The following is a 20,909-nucleotide window of genomic DNA, read 5'->3' as shown; positions in this document are numbered from 1 at the left end:
ATCTTGTTTTGGTTGTTTTTTGGGGGTTGGTCAGGCTATGTAACCCAGGCTGTCTCAGCCTCTGAGTGCTGGGATTACAAGCATGTGCTACTGTGTCTGGCTAGTAGTTGAGCTTTTATTGTAAGGCTCCAATTAAGGGTTATAAAATGACAGTGATTTCAGTACATCTGTAAAGTATCCTCATGCTTTCAGTTCCTTGAGAACAGAGACCATAACCCTAAAATAAATGTAAAAGGATTATGAGTGCATCAGAAATTGAAAATGATTAGCTCTCATAAGACTGCTAACTGCCCATATTTAAGTGGGGGAAAGTAAGGAGTCCTCAGGAAGCCTTTCTGAACCAGTTCCAAACAATTACACCTAAGATTGTGTTCAGATATTAATCCACTATAATTCAAATTCTTAGAAAAAAAGCCAATTATAAATTGAATTATTTTGAAGTTAAAAAGCACTTATCAGATCTTCCAGATTCTACTTAAATCAAGTCTATGGAAAACCTCTGTAATGCTAATATTTTAAACCTTTAGGCCTCAATAGAGGCTGGTGAAAAGGAATACTTCACATTGATACTAAAGGATTAATACTAAACATGAAGAAATCCAAGCAAGGCAATTTAACAGATTCCTCACAGAAATGCTTATTAACCTGTTTTACATGGCACCTATAAATACATCTGAGGAAAATTTTACAAAACATTCTGAATGGTTTAATAATGTACACTGTAACTCTGGAATCTGTACTTCACGTACAGCCAACCAATAGTTATGTCAGTTCCTGAAAACACCCTACTTGAGTACACAGGGTTCATCAGCAAAACTTCAATACTATTTCCCATGGCTAGGCATACAACTCGTCATTCGTCTACAGGATTTTCAATAGTTCTTCAGATGTGAAGGAACCCAAATGATTACTTAATGATACATTTACAATCAAATAAGAATCTGTTAAGCCCTCCAAAGCCACTGGGAAATGCCTTGCCTGGTGCCTATGGTGGGCTAAGGTACACGTACACTGTTGAAGGATAATTCACAAAAAATGAATTTCCTTGATTTTCTAGGGACTCTGATAGGAAAACAAACAAACAACAAAAAAACTTTCACACCATGGATAAGCATAAAGGCATGTCTGTCATTAGGTCTCCCTCTCATTTTAATAGGATATGTAAGAGTACACATGTTCAAGGTAATTTCACCTCCAAGATGAAATGTATAAAGCATAGACACAGTACATACATGGCTTATCTATATTAAAATTTATTGGGGTGCTATTAGGGAAAAATAAAAAAGGCTTTTTTGGGGGGTACTGATAATGGAAAAAGTTGAAGAAACAATGTTAATCTTTTGGTCACATGCAGTTCCCCTCACTGCCATCATTATGCTATGTTAAAGTATCTTGTGGCATTTTTGCTATTTGGAGTTTTTATAAGAACAGAATAAATTTCTAGGACAATACTCCCAGAGTAAGATTAAGAAATTTATGATTAGCTCTAAACACATTATAGTATCCAAGACACCTATCCTTAGAAGCTGACACCAAGTTAGGAAAATCAATTAACATTTACCCAATCATAATTAAAAGTACAGTTGTGACATCTATATTATGGATTACATATTTGAAGCCAAAGGGTGGCACTGGCAGCTGAGTTCTAAAATTACCATTTAAAATTCAAAATGAAAATCATTTTATAAAGCATTCCCTTTCTTTACATTATACTAATAGGTGACATCCATTTACTAAATACTGTAATAAGTACTACTGTGTCATTATGAAGAAAAAAACTATGATCAAAGATCATAATGTAGTTCTGGAAGACTACACACTCTCTCACTATACACAGTATATAATAAAACGGTACACTTTGTACGGCAGTAACATGCAATGATTTGGCTGTAGAAATGTCAATGTAGTTTCAGCTACATCATAATTCTGTATAGTGTTTATAGTTTGGAAGTTATAAAGATGAAAGGAGGATTTAATGCTTATACAGTAAAGACATGAACACATATAACATACAGCGTACCAGTAGGTGTTAAAATGGAATTAAAAAAAAAAAAAAAGGACTGATCTATAAAACCTAATTTAAGGATGAACTTTTATTAAAAAAAAAAAAAAGTCTTTTGAGGACTACAAATTACAAAGTAAAAGCAAATCACTACATAGAAATCTAATGAATACATTTTGCCTGTGCATGAAAACCATCAAAATCATTCATTTAACAAATTCACCCCACTCACAATGTTATCAGTTATAATGCTCTTAAGGTCAACTATATCTTTATTTCAAATTATTTTACATGTTTTTCCCTCAAGATGAACTTTTCAATACCAAATTCTTAGCTACTAAGAATAGTACCTTCACAAGGGGGGAATTTCCACTTGGTCTCTGGTGGCATTATTTGAGGCTATTTTCTTTCACCAATTAGAATGCTCACTTTTAACATGACTTTCTACCCCAAAATTTGGCTACATTTTCCTCCCTACTGACTACATATACAGATGGATAGCAACAAGAAAAGAGAAAATTAAAGGCAGCCATTACAATAAGTGGACTGATCATTTATAATATTTGGCTCATGGAAATTAAAAAGTGGAAATTCAGTTAGTAGCCAGATGTTTGAGTCATTACTGAATGTTAACAGAATGAAGGCAGTCCAGTACAACCAAGTGGGAATACATAGTTACATTGCACTTCATTCTTTACAACAAATACTCTAAGCCATTAGGAAACGTAAGTCACATTTGACTTTTTACTGAAGTTAGTACATCAGTCATTTCCTTTAGTCATACTCCTTTAAAAGTCCTTTCATAGCAATCTAGGTGTATACTAAGCATAAAATATTTTAATTAAAAATTTTTTTAACTGATAAGACTTTTCTCAGGTGTATTTGAAAATGCTTATATGAAAAGAATACCCATTTGTTTTGCCTATGGTAAGAGTCAACTGAATGCAGAAGTTTCTCAATGGGAAAAAGCTCAACTTTCTTCTTCCCAGTACCTCTGGCACATATGATTTCTCAAGCTTCAGTTTGTCCCTTTCCTTCACTAAGGATAAAAAACCAGAGAGCAAACAATTGAACTTAAGGACATTCGGGGTTAAAACTTAAGGACAGTGGGATTAAAAATATAAGAAAATGTTAACATGTAAGCAATGGTCCGAATACTCAGAATTTATGCTAATGAATTCAATTATTGTAGAGGAGATTTTCATTGATGAACAGGGCTCTGGGCATACCAAACCATCACACAAATCATGGCCTTTTGAGACTTTGGATACTTTACAGTTTAATTTGCAAAACAGAATTTTTATAACAAATCATTTTTAACCAAATCATACCTTGAAAACTATTTATATAGAAAACCCAGGGAATAAAGTGAACTGTTCATTGTGGAAGGCCTTAAATTACATTATTACAGTAGAAAATACAGGAGGTAGAAGGTAACTGAAAAAACTAATGCAACATTAGATTCAAATCTATAGCTCCTGTAGCTACTTAAAACATGGTTTTAGAAACGAAACCCAACATTTCCAATAACCATAGAAACAGTTAAAATAAAATTTGCCATGAAAGCCCTTATATCATGCTTGATATAGGGAGGTAGGAAGATGTAAGAATTAGGACACATGAGACATGACATTTTATCTACAACTCCTGTTTGCTTTACTGAGGATGTGGTTTCAAAATTCAGTCACCTTCTTCGGCTTCAGACTCAGATTCTAAAAAAGGGGGAAAATGCAGTCAAGCATTATGTATTAGAGAGCAAATTATTACTTTTTATAGTCAAGGAGGTATTTCATTAATAATCTTAGATGAGGATGTATTCATTTATATATCTCAAAAATTTCAATTTCCCCCCTTAAAGTTCAGCATAATGACTGAGGTATTAAATAGCTGCATAAAATACCACCTGCATTAAATCAAACGACTGTTTGCAAGTTTGTCGTAAGTAAACAAAAATTCTATCCTCTAGGTACAAAGTGGTGACAGGATAAAAGAACAAAGCTGTATGGACATATATTATAGCCAGTTTCCAAACACCACACAGAGGAAGACTTACCTTCTTCAGCATTTTTGAGCCATTCTACAAATTTTTTCATTTGCTCAAGGAAGACACTTTTCCCCTTTGCAACATGTGCATCTTTATACCACTTCAGAATGGGCTCTTCACTCAGGACTTCAGCTGTAAAGGGTAAATCATTACATCACTGGAGTTTTAAGCAGTCACTGATAGCTCACGTCTGTAATTCTGGCTACTCTGGATGCAGAGATCAGGAAGATCAAAGTCTAAAGCCAGTTTGGGCAAATAGCTCTAAGAGATCTTATCCTGAAAATACCCAACACAAAAAAGGGCTGGAGGAATGGCTCAAGTGGTAAGAGTGCCCGCCTAAGAAGTGTGAGGCCCTGAGTTCAAACCCCAGTACCACTCAAAAGAACAACAAAAAAAGAAAAGAATTTTTAACATATTTCCCAGCTTCAGGCAGAGTTAGTCACCTAAGGTGTAAATACCTGCTTGGCAAATACTATCCTCCTGGGAAGTTAAATAAAAAGAATTATTTTTGTTTTTTACAAATCTGTATTCAAATGTCAATAATGATTGATTTCAAGAGCAACAGAAAATAGAAACAGAACCTTGTTTAGGAGGGTTTTTTTTTTTCTCTCCTTCTTTTGGTGGGACTGGGGTTTGAAATCACAGATATTCACTTGCAAAGCAGCTATTCTACTGCTGTCCATTTTGTTCTGGAGATGAGGGTCTTGCAAACTATTTGCCCTGCCTGGCTTCAACCCACAATTCTCAGGATCTCAGCCTCCCAAGTAGCTTGTATTACAGGTGTGAGCCATTAGGGAAAAAAGTCTTAAACTAGTATTTTTTTTGACTGAAGGCAATTTGCCCCTCCAATAGGTATTTCATAAAATCTGGAGACATTTTTGGTTGTCACAGTGAGAAGAGATGCTCTTAGCATCTCCTGGATAGACATCACGAATGCTGATACATTCTACAATGTAGAGGATAGTCTCTTACAAACAGCTTGGCCACCCAAAATGTTTATAATGCCAAGTTTGGGAACTTTCCGTTAAATGAGAAAGTTTTAGGTATAAAATGGAACTGTTTTTATTTTTTGGTGGGACTGGGATTTTGAACTCAGGGCTTTACAAGTATGAAGCCCTACTTAGGCTACAAAAACAAAACAACCTTAACAACAAGCTGATAGTCAATGAAGCATGGGTGCTGAGATTATAACCCATACTTTCGTAAAAGAACAACAAAAACTCTGGAGGTTTTTCTATTCCTAGCATCCTATTTTCTATTCCTATTATTCAGAATATAGGTACTGACAAAATAATCTCTGAAAACTAAAGGACAGAATACACGTGTACAGCAGCCATCCAAATGAAGGCCAAGCTGGTCTAATGCAGTTTTAAAAAGTTCTCTGCCACTGATCACAGAAAACTAACTGCAGTGGAGTCTCTTCCCAGATTAGTAAATGGGATGACAGAAAGGGAAGTTATAACTGAAATGGGGTGTTTTACAGAAGTATTCTGAACCAGTTTTGAAGCACAAGTGACAGTCAACATTGAGTGGTGTGTTGAGTGAAGGGGAGATTTCCCACAGGCTGAAAAGTAGAGAAAGTGTACGTCTGGAGAATGTGATGGCCTCATCTTCAAACTAAAAGTAAAATATTTCAGGGAACTAATGTTCAGATGCTCACTTGAATTATTTTGAGTGCTCAAGGGTTTCTAATAAAGCATTCACAAATTTAAGATTTATCATTACCTTTATAAAAAAGCACCACTATTTTCTGGAAGGCTTTCATGAAATGAATGTTGTCATAGCAATACTCCTGAATCTTCAATAACAGAGTCAGCTCAGACTGACCTTGAGTAGTAAAGGCAGCAAGTAGAGGGCTGTATTGCTTTTAAAAGGAAGCAAACATTTAGTCATTCATTACAATGACCATCCACTACAAAACTTTAACAATACAAAACTAACTCAACTTGTTCAATCACCGTGAAATATGTTTATTGGAAATTAAAAACAAAAACGGTAAGCAGAAAAATCTACAAAGCATCTAAATGAAATAAGCAATACCTACAAGTATTTCAGGTAACTATCAATGTTATACTTTAGCAGAAAACAAAAACAGTGGTCCTATTTTTCAATACTCCCTCAGAAGCAAACATCAAATTGCAGGCTTAAATTACTTTTAAACAAGTTCTTGTTTTTAATCTGTGAACCAAACAAGGCCCAAGTCAGGTATAAAACAGCTATCACCAATAGCTAATGTTGTTTGTCTACTTACTAGGGGGTTATCCCCAGATACCACAGGATGTGGTAAGTCCTCTTAGTGAAAACTACAGTGAAATTTCATGTGTCCTCACTTAAAAGCTAACAGTTTGTTTTGTTAAAACAAAGTTCTAATACCTTCAAGTGTTTAATGGCTTGCTCTGCTACAAGCTCCTCTTTTTTGTTCCACTCCACAGTGCTCATCACACTCGACCACACTATCCCAATAACAACAGGCTCTGGGATGTTATTTTTTTTCATCTCCTCCTTGACATATAAAATTATCTGCAAAATAAATCAAATTTAGTAACAGAAATCATTTTTTATATACACATACTTCATAAGTGAAATTTACACTTTTTACAAAAGCATAAAAATACCTTCCCATGAAACTGTCAACAACCACATATGTACTACATATAAACAGAAAACCTTTGCAACAGACAAACTGGCTAGGAGGTCACTGAGAAGGAAATAGAAATCAGGTCTCTTCACTGGACTGCACACTATGAAATCTCCAAGAATTATCATTTCTGGGCATCGGTCAGTGCTGACTCAACATATGAAAATGGCTTAGGGGAAGTACAACATTCTACAACTACTACCTGGGTGGGTGGGGAACTTTTTTTGTGTGCTGGGGATCAAGCACAGGGTCTCACAAATGCTGGACTGCTAGGCAAGTACTCTACCACTGAGCTACACACCCCCAGCCCCATTCTAAACTATTAATTCAGACTCATTCTGGTGAAATAGTTTGAGGTTTCTTAAAAGCATGAAAATTTCTATGCCAGAAACTTTGCCATAAAAAGATGGTTTAAACAAAAACAGCTTAGGGGCTGGAGGTGTGGCTCAAGTGGTAGATAGAGAGCCTGCTTAGAAAGCATGAAGACCTGAGTTCAAACCCCAGTACCACCAAAAAAACCCAACAACAACAAAAAAACAAAAACAAAATAAAACCAGCTTACATCCTTAAATGGATCACCACGTGACATCTGTTCTTGAAGTTCTTTCTGGAGCTCCTTACGAGCTCCTATGGTCTGCTGATTCCGAACATACTCTGAAAGTTCTTTCAAGCCTGCCTCAGTAAAGTATTTCGTGAAATGTTCAACGCTTTGCTTATTGGCAGGAAAAAGTTCCTGAAAGGAGAATTCAATCTGTTAAATGGTCTTTAACTCAAATTAAGAAAAACACTTTCTCTTCAGATTTAAAAATGAGAAATTTTTCTCATTACACTCGCCTTAAAGGTTGGCAGGAATGAGAAGAAAAAAGTTACAAACCATCAGTCTGTTATCCATGCTGACTTTCCGAAGACTTGCAGCTACTGCATTGATGTCTTTTTCATTTATCCATGATTTAAAGAGCTTTACAGCAAAAGCTGCTGAAACCCCTGAGAGAAAAAAACAAACAAAAAAAGAGCTTACTTAACATACCTTCCTGATTTCAATGATGATATCCTGCCATATTTAGCCTCCATAGCTCAACCATTCAGAATCACTAACTTTCTCCCAAACTGATCCCTCAACTTTCCTCTGCCACTGTTTACCATCTCATTCCAAGTCCCCTGTGCTATCATTTGCTAGTTGTACATTCTTGGCAAAGTAACTTAAAAGTGTTTTCTAATGTGTAAACTGAGAATAATCATTCTTACACTCAACAGGGCTATTCTGAGAAGGCAACTTAAATGTTCAGTACTGTAAGTATGAAGGAAAAAACCAACCAACCAACCAAAAAAAAAACAAAAAAAAAAAACCCAGCTTTTAAAAAAATTTCCAGAAAGCTGAAGCCACAACAATGAAATAATTATCTTTCCAAATATCTTCACAACTAAAGATGCTCCCAAGTTTCCCAATTGGCATGAAACTCTTTCTGGGTTCCCACAGCACTTCTTTTTTACTTAATTATTACATTTTGTCTAAACCCTAGACATTTACTGTACACTAAAGAAAGCCAAACTTGGATGCCAGCAGCATGCATTAGATGTTTATGAAATAGAATGCACTTATTAAAAAGTCCCATTGATGAACAGTAAACCACATCCTAACTTTTATATACATTCATCTTTCATGCAGTTATCTACCCCACCCTCAGCCAACCAAAGATTACCCTTTATTAGAAGCTAATTACCTTCTTTAACCAAATTCTCATTATAAAGGCTATTAAGAATGGATGCATTAAGTGTTCCATTAGCCAGAAGAACACCAGTCAACATAGCCAGCTTGTTCCTCTCTGACTCTGAGAAACCCTTTAAGAACAGCAACAGCTATAAAAGAAAAAAAGGATCAAAAAAAGCAATTGCATTACATTAAGAGATGCAGTAAAACACTATACTGGTTAAAAGGGTAGGCTCTGGAGCTTAACCATCCAAGTTTATATCTCAGTTATAATACTCGTTAGCTGAATGATGATATCCTGCAAGTTACCTCTGTACCTCAGTTTTCTCATATATAAAATGTGGTCAATAAAATTTGCCTCACGGGGTTTTTATAAATATTAAACAAGTTAACATAATTAGAACAGTGCTAACACTCCATAAATATTAACAGGTTTTCTGTACATGTATTAATGACCTGTCTAACACTAAAACTCAAATATCAAGTTAGCTAAATTTCTTATTCCCCAATAGATTTACCCTCCATTTTCTAAACAAACTCCACTTAAGATTTTTAACTCTGCCATTTGTTTGGACACAGAGCTAAGAAACAGTACACAACAGATTAGAAATACTTTAGCAAGCTCAATGATATACCCCAAAATTGCATTTCATTGACAGCCTACTGAAGTATCTAAAATTGTATCAAATCTATGGCAGAATTAGGATTTACCCTTCTCTTTCTGGCCCCATCCTTTTGCTTATTTGATGCTGGAGATTGAACCCAGAGCATCATACATGCAAACCACATTCAATACCAGTGAGCTATATCCAAGTTCCTCCTACCTTTTTTACTTCATCTTCAAAACCTTTCTCCAAGTATTTGTAGCGCCTGATTAACTTGTTAAAAACCTATGAAGTGAACATCAAAGTCATTTCTAGATCAACAAAGGGAACCTTCCACTGGATATAAGAGCCTACAATATGTTGTTAGTTCAGAGTTGAACTCCTCAATTTTACTAAATACCAATACTACTAACACATTAATAGCCACTTTCCAATAGTTTTTTAATGTTATATATTAAACAAGGACCAATTATTGCTCAAATACAAGTCATCTGCCATGTGCAAGACATGAAAAGAGTAAAATCATAAAATAAGAGCTCTGCATTTCCTAATGAAATAGCAAATTCTAGGTCAGTAACTGTGTTATGAAATGAGATCCTGATTAGTAAGCTAACCTGGCTTGTAATTCATTATTCTTTTAAAGTTGTTATATGAAGAATGGCTTAACTGTGGAAATCACAATAGGAAACTGATTTTTCTTTTTTTTCCTTACTCATTTATTCATATCTGCATACACTGTTTGGGCCATTTCTCCCCCCGCCCCGCCCTCTCCCCCTCACCCCGATTTTTCTTTTTGGCTTAATATCTTAAGTGTTTTTTTTTTTGGAGACAGGTCTTACTTTGTAGCCTAAATTGACCTTGAACTCATGATCCTCCTGCCCTAACCTCCTGAGTGCTAGGATTATAGATATGTACTACCATGGCTGGGGTAGTATCTTTCTTAAAGACTAATTCCAGAGAGACAAATGAGAAAGGAGAACTAATTTAATTTTTTCTATTTTATTTTCAACACATCTGAAGTTTCCAATCCATCATACTGTACCAAGAACTGTATTCCTAAAACTTAAAATCAAATTCCTTCTACATGCAACTTTTAAAAAGCAGAACATTCCTCAGACATGAATCAGATGGCGGCCAACTGAAAATAATTAAGTTTCACTTACCTGAGCAAATGCTTGCATGGTCTCTAAGTCTTCTTGTGCTGCAAACACGCAGACATCTGTACGCATCATGTCATCTGCCAGTGTACCACCTGGAGCTAAGGTTATTTCATAAAGAGTTGCAGTGACCTTCATTTAAAATTGGTGATTTTACTTTCTAATAAGGATTTTTTTTAAATGGTAATATTTTTAAAGGATGAATTAAAAAGCCAAATAGCTGGTTGGTTCAGTATGTATGGATAAAGGGGAAAAAACAGGAATCAAACAGCCCACCTAAGCACCCCAAATAAACTCAGTGAATTAACCATTCATTAATGCCAAGTCCATCAAGTGGAGAGGTTTCAAAGGTGTTTTTTTTGGTGGGGCTGGGATCTGAACCCAAGGCTTTACACTTGCAGACACTCTGCTGTTTGAGCCATACTTCCAGTACATTTTGCTGTTTTTTCTCTTTTGGAAATGGGGGGGCCTCCAGGTATTTGTCCAGACTGGCTCAAACCTTGATACTCTGTATCTCAGCCTCTCAAGTAACTAGGATTACAAGCATAAGCCACCAGTGCCTGGCCAGAAGTGTGTTTTGATTATATATAACTTCAAAGAAGTTGTGATAGAACTTCCCTCCCCTTTTATTGTTTTCTTTCTTTTTTTTTTTGAGACAAAGTCTCACCTTGTACTCCAGAACATCCTGGAACCCTTGATTCTTCTGCCTCACTCTCCTGAGTGCTGGGATTACAGGATGTATGCCACCACATCCAGCTTAAGAACCCATTTACGCTTTAAAAATGGACAATTTGGAGGCATGGCTCAAGTAACAGAGCACTAGAAAACATAAGGCTGAGTTCAAATCCCAGAACTGCAGAAAAGAGATGAGTTAAAAAATAAAATAAAGAGGGGGAATGAAATCTATGAGGGTATAAACAAAGAATGTGTCAGTAATTGCTGAAGTTGAGTAACAGATCAGATGTTCATTTTACTATTGTCTTTAGAATGCCTGAATAGGTTGAGACTAGATGATGAGTAGTTTAATGCCACTGTAGGCAAAGTTAGTGAGACCAGTTTCTCAAAAACAAAAGTGCTGGAGGCATGGCTCAAGTGGTAGAGGCCTAGCAAGCATAAGGCCCTGAGTTCAAGCTCCAGTAAAGCCAATAAAAGGTTAGAGTGTGGTTCAAATGGTAAAGCATTTGCCCAGCAAATGTGAGGTCATTGGTTCAAACCCCAGTACCACCAAAAAAACCCACAAAACAAAACAGAAGGGCTAGGGATATAGCTCAAAGTAATAGAGTGCTTGCCTAGCAAGGTACCACACAAACACACACAAAAAACAAATCCTTAGTAAATACATCTTTGAAAGCCTAGCTAATAACCCTTACAAATAGAAATAGCAATCTTTCACATTTCTTACTACAAATTTGTAATATAAATACTCATTTGACAATGCATTAGAAGATACGAAATTTAAATTGTAGGCTCTACAACTGAGTAACTTGCCACATGTCATGTAAGCCTTTCTGAACTCCCATTCTACAAGTATACAAAAGTTCTAATTCTCTCATAGCTTGACTATGAGGTCAATACAGTATTACTCCAAAAATATTCTGAAATATGTTTTACATTCTTTTTTCTATTAAGGAGCACATCTCAATTTAGACTGGCTACATTTCAAGTACATGATAGCCACATGTGGCCAGTAGCTATTTTAGCAATGTTAGGAGGAGAGCTTTCAGGCACATATACGTATTTCATAGGACAAAAGAGGTAAAAGTTTCTCCATTAATTGGGAGTGTCCAAACACAAGCTGGAAAAATCCTTAATTAAGGATGTTATAGAAACTTAGTCATGAGAAAAGTCATCCCCAAGGGTCACAGTTCTGTATAGACTTCAAACATGAGACTTGATAGAACAGGACAATTTGATAATTTATTATGTCTTGGGAGAAACCTAGGGGAGTAGAAATAAAACCACCAAAAATTACATTTTGATAGATCTGTCAAAAGTTTACATCGTCCATAATTTTCATATACTATACTTTCCAAAATGATTAGGCGAACAAACCAAGACACTTACCCAGCATTCCACCAGCCACCAGAATGTCAAAGAGTGTTTCTGCATAGCGGCGGTAGTCAAGTTTTGCTCCAGAAGCATCAAGAAACTTAGCTACTGCTTCCAAATCAGTACCAGTTTCAGTTAAGCCTTGAATAATACAGTCTTGAAACTGAGTAGGGTCAAACCTCTCCTTTTCATCTGGGAGGAAAAATCCAGAACACTTAAGTTTTAAGAGGCTTACCAAAATGCTGAGTCATCACTTTATGAAGCTGCAACTAGTTCCATAAGGTACAGTACGCAAGACTTGCAACAACCAAAAAGGACAGGATAGAGAAGAGACTAAATACACATCCCCTGCAAGCATTCCCTCTGCAAAACCAAGTAGTCATAAGAACAGTGTGGCTATTCTGCTACTTTCTCAGACAAATCTTGTAAGCCAGCTAACTGTGCTGTTTCCCGTTCCCATGGCCGTAAGACAATTTCTACCTGGAATGCTCTCCTAAAGACTCTTGGCTTTTTCAAAATTTACACCATCCTTTATACCTTAGGTAAATTTTATTCCTCTGAAAATTTAACCACACACGCAAGCTCTTAGTTCTTTTCCTTAAAGGCTCATAACATTTTATTTTTTAATTTAACCACTCATTTGGTATTTATTAAGGTAAACTTTGGACAGCATATTTACTGACCACCCAATAAGATAAAAACTGTACTAGCTGTTTTGCTTTAATCCAGGTCAACAACCGCAATGAGACAGATCTTTTTGTTTTCATTATTCAGAAGGGAAATCAAGTTAGAGAAGTAGGTAATGAAGAGGCTATACTTGGGCTGTCAGAGTGGCTCAAGTGGTAAAGTGTGTGCCTAGCAAGACTGAGGTCCTGAGTTCAAATCCTGGTATGCCTTCCCAAAAAGAGAGAGAGAGAGACAGAAAGTGTACTGGCTAGTAGTTCAGAGCATAGGCTCTGGAGTTAAACAGTCTGACTGCATATCCTGATCGCCATTTAAAACCCTAAATTTGAGCCACTACCTTCTTTATTAAGTTTCCCTAAAGTAAAATGGGATAAAGAATACCTTACTTATTGCTTATACTCTCTCTACAACAAAATTAGAGATAAGGGCAAAATAGTTTCTGCTGGGTATTGGGGGGGGGAGCGGGAGGGGGTGGAATGGGTGGTAAGGGAGGGGGTGGGGGCAGGGGGTAGAAATGAACCAAGCCTTGTATGCACATATGAATAATAAAAGAAAAAAAAAAAAAAAAAAAGAATACCTTACAAAATTGTTAACAGATAAAGTGGATAGCACTTAGTACCTTGTACACACAACTAGCTTTACTGAGTTACCCAGCCTTACTTTGTTGCTTTCATACACTCTATGACAGGTTTCTTTTTGTGGTGGGGGTATCAAATTCAGGGACTCACAATTAGACTAGTGCTCTACCACTGAACTACATCCAAAACCCTTTGATAGGGTTTTGATGTGCTCATCTAGAGTAGATGATGTTTTAATTTTCACCCAACACTAGGGTGAAAAATTCTTCTGTTTCCTAGGATTTTCCAGTTTTAGCACTCAAAGTTCTGTCTCAGAAATTCCCTTAGTTCTAGGCAAATACAGATGGTTTGTCGACCTATTCATGGCCCTAATCATTAACAGCCAGAAGGGTATGAATGATCACTATGTGGAATTAGGGAAGTGACACCTCTCCCAGATGCTAACAATAAAAATAGTTACTTGCTATCATTTATATAGGAGACACCAGTAATCCACAAAGGATACAGACTGTCCTTCATTACTACCAAACTGCTTTAGTTTATAACTCTTGTTCCTTTGGAAAATTTACTAGTTAAATCTGCAAAGCCTATAATCAAATCACACTTTGGTCTTAGCAGTTGTATAAGGAGACAGACTATAGTTAGAGATTATAAAAGAATCTGCAATATATATCCCTGAAGTGTCTGTAAAAGTAGAAAAACCAAAGCAATTTAGTTAATCCAGTAGCTAATCCAGTTCTCTATTTCATCAAAACTTCTTATAAAGTTAATATGTGCTTTTAAGCAATAACATTTAAACATTTTAAAATGTTTTAGGGAAACACTAAGTTTATTATTGTTTTTCTCTGTACTACCAACACAATGCCTTGCTGAATTTTATATTCACTTAATCATTCTCCTACTTTCCTTAGTAAACCTGTGACAAATATGTAACTTCAAAGGACTCTTAAACAATCCTATTCCATAATTAACTTCCAGGGATAAAATCCGAACGATCATTTTTCCAAGACTTCAAGCATGCTAGGCAAGTGCTCTACCACTGACCTACATCCCCAGCCCTTTCTCACATATCTTCACAAAATCTGGGTGAAAATTAAGACCCACATTAGGAATTCACTTTTTAAAGTAAGTTTACCTCTGCTCAAGCAAATTTTGCTTAAATTAAGTGCTAGCTAGAGAAAACAGTCCTTTTTTGGGAGTGGTGGGGGAGAGAGACACTTGTGTTTCATATTTTCCAGATAGGATCTCCCCAACTATTTGCCTGGGGGAAAAAGCTATTGTATCTTCACACTAAAAAGATATATTCTAAAAACTGAAAGTTTGAGAAAGCAGTAGAAATATTAAGGGTGTATTTGAAATGACAGCTAGAAATTCAAGTTTCTGGTAGTTTTTCTTGAGGTTTCAGTACTATGCAATGACTCTCAAAGGAAGCAGGACACAAAAGAGATCTGGAGGTCTTAAAATATAGTAAAACAAGTATTTACCTCTTTTTCTGGTTTTAAAACGCTGGCCTGATAGCGTTGGCTTTTGCTGCTTTTGATTATTCATAAAAGACACCCTAGGAAAAGAGAAATATGGCCTTAAAAGTGTATGTGCCATAACATTCACTTTTAAAACAAAGTATCAAGTTATAATCTAGTCACATGTAAATCAAATGAAGCACATTTTCAGCTTGGCAATATACCTGCTGCAGGCAAATTTCTCTCTACAAGAAACTCTTTAAGGAAGCGCTGGGAACTACATTTTTGGATCACTTTACAGTTGTCACAGTGACTGGTGGCAAATCACCCATCACAAACCTAATTGGTCTCTTCTACATTACTCTAAATTCGCCTACATCCTCCCCTACTTCTAAGCACCACAGAACGCCGAGATCACCCTCATGGTCAGAAGATACCGGAACGTGCATGTCAACCTTAAAACACTGGGAAAAGGGGAGTCGCTGAGTAGCACACCCTATCCCCAAGTCGTGCCTGTAACCGCAAGGGCCGCTCGCACCGTTCCATCCTGCAAACCCCGGGCTCCCTGGCCTCAAACGCTTCGGTCCAGGCCTCCTCCCCGGGCACGTGTCTTCCCATCCACACCCTTTCCCGTGCCTTCCCGCACGAGCAGCAGCTAAGCCGCCCTCAGTCCGGGATCCCCCTCCCCAAGACCACAGCGGGGCGACGTGGGGTGCCACCAGCTCTTCTCCACTGACCCAGCCGCCTGTGGTGGCTGCCGCCGCAACGAGCGGACCACAGGCGCCGAGGCGCTCCGCGCCGGGGCCCCCGCCGCCCCGTACATCCGCCCGCCCTCCAGCGACAGCAGCGGCGGGGGAGGCGGCCGCAGTGGTGGTGGCGGCTCCTCCGCCCCGCCCGCCAGAGCCCCCCACGCGCACATCACCCAACAGAGGCCGCGGCGGCTTTGTTACCCAGGCCGGGCAGGGCGCACAAGGGATCCGCCTTGACCGCGGCGCCGCGGCACGCACGCAGGCCCCACTTCCGACCAGACCCTCGGGCTGCCGGCCTCCCGGCCGAATCCAGGCCCCGAATCCGCCTGGCCTCATGCGGCAGTCTCTGCTTGGCACCATCGCGGCCGCGCCGCACCGGTCCGGCGGCCTCCTTTAACCTCTGCCCGGCGACAACGCGCCGCAACCTCGGCCCGGGCCCAACAGCGCGCCGCGCCTCACCGAATTTAAGGCGAAGAGAAAAGAGCCAGAAATCCCCGAGGTGGCGGCAACTGCGGCGGTGTCTCCTCTGCGACCGGAACTAACGCGAAGAGGAGGAGGAGGGATGAAGTGCCACCCCCGCTTCGGTCGCTCTGCTATCGCGAGATTTCCCCCTTGCGCCATTCGGCGCCCCTCCCAGATCCCAGCCGTGGGCTTCCGCCTTGGGGCGCGGGGCGGCAAAGGAGTGGGGCTTGGCTTGGGTAGGGAACCTCTCCTCGCCTCCGCCCTGGCGGGGCGCGCTGCTGGCTGGGCGAGGTCGTGCACCGCCCTTCTTTGGAGTGAGTAGTACCGAGGCGGAGGGCTTAGAGGGGAAGCCCCGGATTGCGGAGCCTACCCGCAGTTTTGTAATCGTGTGCGGGACCCAAGAATGCGCCTTTCTAACACAGTCTCTGAGATGCCCAGGTGCAGGGATCACACCTTGAGAACCACTTCGGGGGTATATCATCAGAGACCCGGGGGAAAGATCAGATAAAGCAGTGCAAAGACCTGTGGACTTAACGCAATTTAGGCACAGCATCTCCAGGATGTAGCTTCGTGGCTGTTTTTTCGGTTTGTTTTGTTTTGGCGGTACTGGGGTTTGAACTCAGGCAGGCGCTCTGTTTGAGCTATTCCACCAGCCCTCTTTTGTGATGGTTTTTTTCGAGATAAGGTCTCGGGAACTATTTGCCCCGGGCTGGCTTAGAACCCGTGATCCTCATCTCCACCACGATAACAGGCGTGAGCCACCGGCACCGGACTGCTTTTTTTGTTGCTTTTTGAGGCTGGCTCTAGCTATTTTGCCCAGGCTGGTCTTGAACTCATTTGCATTCTGATACATGTTTTTGGATGGTACAGAATAGATTTGGGATTACTGGGAATAGTACCTGGCAGGCAGATTATTTTATGCCTTCAAGTGTGTCCATGAAAATAGGCACAGTGGACTGCCATGGGAAATACTGTTTGGAAACTGTATCATGGTAGAAAAAATTCCTAAACACCGACCTCCATGCATCAGTCAGTCAGGACACATGTCTTCTTCCCTTCTTGAGATGTGCTGTCAAAATTCTAGTTAGGTGGGGGTGGGGGGTGTGGTTAAAATGGAAAATCATTTGCCTGGCAAGCACAAGGCTTTGAATTCAGATCCCACCCCCTACACGCACACTTAGTGCCTCAAGCCTTATCTCTACTTCTTTTTCCCTTAAGCCTTTCTTAGTCACTGCAACGGGTGTGAACACATTCCATTTTTGCACTTCCTTTGAACTTTGTGCCTTCTGATACTTGATCTACTTTTATATTTGTAATTGTCCTTTCTCCTAAATGGAATTTTTTTTTTTTTGAGACGAGGACAGATTATGCAGCCCAGGCTGTCTTTGAACTCTTTATGTAGCTCACGCTGGCCTAGAACTCATGATCCTCCTGCTTCAGCCTCCCTGTGCTAGGATTACAGATGTGCACCACCACACCTAGCCTAAGCTGAAATTCTTGATGGGAATGGCTATTTCTTACTCATTTTAGTAATGCCTCCATGTATAGTAAACAACACACTTCAGTGAATACAAAGTGAATCTGATAAAGCCACTACTTTTGTTATAATCTCAGTTCATTGTGAAAGAGAAAGGATATTGACAAGGAAATTTAAGGGAGAGCTGATTTTTTTTTTATAGGAATGATTGAAAATAAACATATAAAGGAAGATCTTGTCTGGGGCTATGTTTTTATTTCACATAAGTCATTTGCCCTCCCTATAAAATGTGAGGGTACCTTATGCTTTACATAACAGTATCCATCTAACTCTCAAAACTGGGTTCCCATCTCTTTTTGCAGTCTTGTTATAAGTATTCTTCAGCTGGAGTTCCCAGTGACATATTCAGTACCTCCTTCGTGCATGATGTGCTAGAGTAACAGGTGACTGTAAGGAGAAAAGGGTATCCATATCTTTGCAGAAATGCCTGATTGTATAAAGTCATGCAAAAATCTTGTTATTCAGACTTCCCGTGCCCAGTTAAGAATTCTGTATTGAAGCCAGGCACGGCAAATTCAAGTTCCAGGCCAACCTAGGTCACATCATGAGTCCCTGTCTCACACAAAGCAAAACAAAAAACCTGCATTGGTTTAACCTTGCCAACCCCACAGCTTCAACATGTAAGTAATGAAGTTTTTGGTAAAATATTAGCCACACTGAAGACGGTCTGATGATAAAAGTATTTTGGAGCTTTATTGTTAGATTTATTTCATAAATGAAAACATTTCCTTAACTGCTGACACAGTTTCCATATTTTTGTATAAGATTGATATTGTTTATTTTGAGTATGTTTTGTTTTTGACACAGGGTCATATAACCCAGGCTGGCCTTGAACTCCTGATCCTCCTGCCTCAGCCTTGATATAAAGTTCATATTTTCTCTTACCTTTTCATTTCTTTCAGGTGGGTAGGGATAACTTTCACTCTTGATTTTAGTCATTTATGCCTTCTTTTTTTCTTGGCTAGTCTAGTTAAAAGTTTTAACAATTTTGTTGGGTTTTCAAAGAAATAAAATCTTTTCCTTTTTTTTACTATGATCTTTCCAGACAAGAATGATACAAACCCTTTTATCTTACCTTAAGATTAGCAACTTTTTCATGAATAAACACTTCTTAATTTGTTGTTTGCCTTTAGTTAATATCCAGGATAGTAAAGTAGTGATCTCAGACAGTTTTGCCCAGTTCTATAGTTGTTTTGGAAAGAGGATTTGCTGACTTCTCCCTCTGCCATTGTTACAAGTCCCCCATACAATTTTGCATTAAAAATTTTGAACTATTTAAATGAAAGATGCTAGATACTGTATGTAGACTTGATACTGCTTTAAACTTTGGTGGTAGAAATGGACATATATGTAATTCTTTTTCAAAAGCAAATAATACATCTTTATACCACTAAGAGCTTGTTCGAAAGATATATTGTTTATTGGAAAATGATCTGGGAAGAATGTTCTTTCATTTTTTACATTTTATTAGCATATATTAGTTGTATAGGGTGGTTCATTGTGACATTTCCATATATGCTTACAATGTACTTTGGTTAAATTCATCCCCTCCATCCTTCTCCCTCATCCCCTGGTCCCCAAAAATATACTATTATGCTTTAGGCCTTATAGAAGATTGTAGACACCTTTTGAACCTGGCTTAAATGCTACATTATATACCTATATATATATGGACACACATATATAAATTCATGCATGTGTGTGGCTAGAAATATTTTCAGAGGCTCCACAAAAAATATTTTTTTGCTGGTACTGGGGTTTGAACTCAGCCTCAGGCTTGCTAGGCAGGTGCTCTACTGTTTGAGCCACTCTATCAGCCTCCACAAAATTTTTATAATGAAAAAACTTTGAGATGCAGTGAGCTTTCAGAAATTTCCTTTTAACAGTCAACCTAAAAATTCAAATAATACCATTTTAGATGAAAAAACTGTGTTAAATTGCTATGTCTCATATAGGCTTCTTTTTTCTTACTGCATCAGATGGCTTTAATACTTCTATAATTATTAATAATATTTGACATAAGACAAAAATGAGCAATACTTAATTTTAACATTTTAGTAAGATTTGATTAATAATACCTTCTTTTAAACAAATACACCCTTTCACTTAGATTCTTAAGTAGACTGATACAGATTCAAGAAATCTGACAAACATGCATTCTTTCTTTCTGTCTCTCTCGTCTTGATTGCCAGAAAAAAGCTTGCTCCACTATGCACTCCCCACTCCTCACCACAGCTACAGGAGCAACAGGGCCAACCGACTATGGACAGAACCCTCCAAAATCATAAACCAAAATCAATCTTTTTTTCTTATTAGATTTATCTGAAGTATTTGTTACAGTTACAGAAAGCCACACATAGCAGCAGTAATGATACTGCTTCTTGCAGTACCTGACTACTGCTACCACTAGTTCTGATTGAATGGTCATAGTAGACCTTGCAATTATAGAGGAAGTAAGCACTTACAAATATTTTCACATGCATTGTATAATTGTTCATAGCAACTTTGTAAGCAGGGCTGCTGTATTGTCAATGTAAGCTAACCACAATATAATTGATTATCACTCTTCCAAAAGAAGGTCATGGACTACCATGACCTTAAATTTAATACTAGTTTATCTGAAGAGAAAAAGTAGAACATTTTTCTCTTATGATGCATTTTGGGTCTCACTCTTTAAATGCTATATTAAAACTGTCTGGAAGGATTTCCCAGGTCTTTTTTCGGAAGCTGATTAGTGCAGAGAACGTTATATAGTAAGGCTTGCCCAGAACATAGTCTCAGCACTAGGTGATAGTTACAGTAAGTGCTAAAGTGAGATTGTCCATTACTTTTCTATACCTATACTTTGAATTCAGCTCACATTTTTCTTTATAATGGACACATAATAATTGTACATATTTATGGGACACGGTATGATAATTTGATATATATATACATTTTTTTTTCAACTCACATTTAAGGCAGAGTTCCATGAAAAACTTTCAGAATCTAATTTAAAAGGGTTCTGAAATACCATGAAGAATATTTGGGTTTTATGACTTCAGAAAATGTGAGAATCATTTACCTTGAAAGAATAGTGGTCAAGCAATGGATTTAATTGCCTTTAAGAAATGCATTTGGTGAGAACTCACTAGGAAGGTCTCTGCTTTCCCTAGGTGAAAAAGAGGTAACCATGAAATGTTCTAAAACCTCTGCTTTTCTTTACTCAACAAATACTATGTACCCAGAATGTCCAA

The 20,909-nt window shown here is 38.2% G+C and overlaps 1 protein-coding gene across 1 annotated transcript; it reads right to left on the bottom strand.

Moving 5' to 3' along the window:
• Window positions 1-1,229: 1,229 nt before the first annotated feature.
• On the bottom strand, window positions 1,230-16,287 carry Bzw1 (basic leucine zipper and W2 domains 1). Its single transcript, XM_020166864.2, has 12 exons — window positions 16,134-16,287; window positions 14,950-15,023; window positions 12,219-12,395; window positions 10,161-10,255; window positions 9,217-9,282; window positions 8,406-8,541; window positions 7,559-7,668; window positions 7,247-7,417; window positions 6,420-6,566; window positions 5,772-5,910; window positions 4,056-4,178; window positions 1,230-3,714 (listed from the first exon to the last, which is right to left on the bottom strand). The coding sequence occupies exons 2-12, from the start codon at window positions 15,011-15,013 to the stop codon at window positions 3,683-3,685; spliced, it is 1,260 nt and encodes a 419-aa protein (XP_020022453.1). The 5' UTR covers window positions 15,014-15,023; window positions 16,134-16,287; the 3' UTR covers window positions 1,230-3,682.
• Between the last annotated feature and the right edge of the window lie 4,622 nt (window positions 16,288-20,909).

Source organism: Castor canadensis, chromosome 4 (genome assembly GCF_047511655.1).
Source record: "Castor canadensis chromosome 4, mCasCan1.hap1v2, whole genome shotgun sequence".
NCBI classification, from domain to species: Eukaryota; Metazoa; Chordata; class Mammalia; order Rodentia; family Castoridae; genus Castor; species Castor canadensis.
This window is presented reverse-complemented; position numbering and strand designations above follow the sequence as displayed.

What these genes read in the sequence shown, in the direction of transcription:
- Bzw1 (XM_020166864.2), bottom strand. Translation starts at nt 15,013, where the DNA reads ATGAATAATCAAAAGCAGCAAAAGCCAACGCTATCAGGCCAGCGTTTT. An exon ending in GCATGGATAACAGACTGATG is followed by an intron (nt 7,418 to 7,558) that starts GTTTGTAACTTT and finishes TTCTCCTTTCAG; the next exon opens with GAACTTTTTCCTGCCAATAA. An exon ending in GCTCAAAAATGCTGAAGAAG is followed by an intron (nt 3,715 to 4,055) that starts GTAAGTCTTCCT and finishes CCCCTTTTTTAG; the next exon opens with AATCTGAGTCTGAAGCCGAA.